The 2,687-nt window shown below is 41.2% G+C and overlaps 1 protein-coding gene across 1 annotated transcript in view; it reads left to right on the top strand.

Annotated features, from left to right (window-relative positions):
* LOC106532248 (myelin-oligodendrocyte glycoprotein) overlaps nt 1–2,591 on the top strand; it is a gene marked incomplete at its 3' end in the record, with an annotated part of 5,479 nt that extends 2,888 nt beyond the window's left edge. The window contains 5 exon segments of the mRNA XM_014028272.1: nt 1,244–1,585; nt 1,677–1,715; nt 1,793–1,816; nt 2,156–2,251; nt 2,539–2,591. Of these exon segments, the coding sequence (XP_013883726.1) occupies nt 1,244–1,585; nt 1,677–1,715; nt 1,793–1,816; nt 2,156–2,251; nt 2,539–2,591 (554 nt within the window).
* Nucleotides 2,592–2,687: the final 96 nt, after the last annotated feature.

Below are 2,687 nucleotides of genomic sequence, written 5' to 3'. Positions count from 1 at the left end.
GTCCCCGCCCGGTTCTGCATGCTGCAGCGAAGTGTACCTTCCACAACACTGGCACCTTCTCCTGGGTCAAGCTAAGGTTGAAGAGATGTTGCAGAATCCCACAGAGCTGGTCTGCACAGGCCTTCAGGACTCTGGGGCTAACACCATCTGGACCTGCAGCCTTGTTCTGGTTCAGTCTCTCTAGCTGCCTCTTCACCTGACTTCTATATACAGAAAAGAGGGAGGGGGAGGCAAAGGGATCAGCAGCATCTCCTGATTTGTTGAAGACAAACTRGTGGATGTAGAAGAGTCCATGACAGAGGTTGAAGATAAAACATGCGCTAAAACATGAGCCTGAGCTAAACCTGTTGAATAATGTGTTCAGCTCATTTGCTCTGTCCAGARTTCCATCCATCCAATTCTCATTTTGCTTGAAGTCTGTGATCTTCTTCATCCCTGACCACACATCTCTGATATTGTTCACTTTCAGTTTACTCTCCAGTTTCTTTCTATAAACCTCCTTGCTGTCTCTGATCTCATCTTTGAATTGCRTCTGTATACTCCTCAATAACTCCCTGTRTRGATCCCTAAAGGCTCTTTTTTATTGTTTAACTGTTCCTTTAGCTCACTGGTGATCCAGGGTTTGTTATTAGGGAAGCATCTCACTGTTCTGCTGGGAATGGTGTTGTCCACACAGAAGTTTATATAGTCAGTCACACYCTCAGTCATGGCATTTATGTCATCTCCATGTAGCTGGCAAAGAGCAATCCAATGTGTYGCTTCAAAATAACCCTGTAGYCATTTGTTAGCTTRCTGTGACCACTTTCTCACAGTTTTTGTAGCTACAGATTGTCTRCGAACAAGTGGTTTATATTCTGAGCAGAGATAAACATGGTTATGATCTGAATTACCCAGAGCAGGTCTTGCYTTGGCGATATATGAATCCTTAACATTTGCGTAAAACAAATCCAATGTGTTGTTTTCTCTGGTAGAGCAGCTGACAAACTGTTGAAATGCTGGCAGTGAAGCAGACAGTGAGGCATGATTAAAATCACCAGATATTGCCACAAATGCATTGGGTCAAAATGTCAACACATAAATTTTCTAAGATTCGTGAATTATTACTTTCTGGTATTATTTCTTCTAGCTTTAATTCTCAAAAAGCCTAACTCAAACTTTGTATTGTTTTTTATGTGGTGCTCTTGTTTGAGTTTTAAGAATCTGGTCCCGTTGCAGTGAGAGTTAAATCTGTTTTTGTCTCCAGGTGAGTCTGAGGTGATCGGTTCACATGAACCAATCACAGCGCTGGAGGGGCAGGAAGTCATCCTGCCTTGTCACCTGGCGCCTCCATTTGACCTGACGACACTAACGATAGAGTGGAGGTGTCAGACCGGCATGGTGCACCTGTACAGGAGCCTGAAGGACAACCCGGACCTCCAGGAGGCCAGGTTCAGGGGCCGAACATCTCTGTTTCATGATGAGATGGTTCATGGGAACATCTCCCTCAGACTCACCAACCTGACTGAGGAYGATTCAGGAAACTACACCTGTTATGTTCCTAAACTCCACAGTCAGGTCAGGAGGGGGAAGGTGCTCCTGAATGTTGGTGAGTTTGATGGATTTTCAGCAGATTAAAGTGAAAAAAGTGAAAATGTTTCACATTAAAATCAGTTTGTAACAAACTCAAACTCTTCCAGTCAACAGAAGTCTGGAAACTGTTCAACGGGACTCTGAAGGTGGGCAAATATGAACTGTTTATTCTTAATGAGGACATTTGTTCCCATTTTAACTTTTAATTTGTTTTGATCCACAGAACCAACAGAGGATAAAGAGGAGGGTAAGTTACAATAAAATGAAATAAATGGTTTGAACAATGTTGTCAACCTGATGGCTGCTGCAGACTTTATTAATAATAAAAAGATTAATTTCTCAGTTTCATCCAAATCTGTCCACAAGTTCATGAGATTTTTTGCTAACAAACACAGTTGGTTTTCTCAGAGTAAACGTTGGGGATGACTCTCAGCTAACACCACACCAAAGCTGAGCTCAGTGTTTGTAAAACTGAGTTCTGTTGGCAGCCATCTTGAATCTGTTCAGCCTAAAGAGTTAATCAGTTTGAAGAAAAACAGATGAAGAGTGTTTTTTTAAAAATTAAAATATCTTTCTTCTGTTCCAGGAAACAAGCTGGGTCTCCTTCTGGGTGTTGGAGCACTTATTGTTGTTGTTGTTGTCGRCATCATTGCTTTAATTGTTTACTTCTTGAAGAACCGTAGTAAGTCTGACTATCATCACTTTACAGATACAGCTGAAAGAAAGTGATTTAATGTTGAAACATTTGAAATGTGGAGGAAAAAGGAACAAAACATGAACAAATGTGAATCTTTGAAGCATTTAATTAAATAAACATAATTAATCAACTAATAAAGTTCAACATTTTCACTGTTTTAGATCCAAACAACTAAATCTTCTGTTAGAAATTAATCCTGCTGCCACACATATCTGATGTTTTTACCCACACTGCACCACCAGAAGGATGATGATTCTGTGACTGGTCTACAGGAGAACCAGGACCAGGAGCAGGACCAGGGGGAAACGAGGCTGAGGCTGAGGCTGTTCCTTTAGCAAACCATGTTCTAAATCAAGGTAAGAACCGTCACTGCCTCTTGTTTTGAAAAACAAGTTGTTACGTCCAGTTTGGTTTACAGATG

This window comes from Austrofundulus limnaeus, unplaced genomic scaffold (genome assembly GCF_001266775.1).
Source record: "Austrofundulus limnaeus strain Quisiro unplaced genomic scaffold, Austrofundulus_limnaeus-1.0 Scaffold738, whole genome shotgun sequence".
Taxonomy (NCBI): Eukaryota; Metazoa; Chordata; class Actinopteri; order Cyprinodontiformes; family Rivulidae; genus Austrofundulus; species Austrofundulus limnaeus.
Note: the sequence above shows the minus strand (reverse complement) of the source record. Positions and strands in the feature narration are given on the sequence as shown.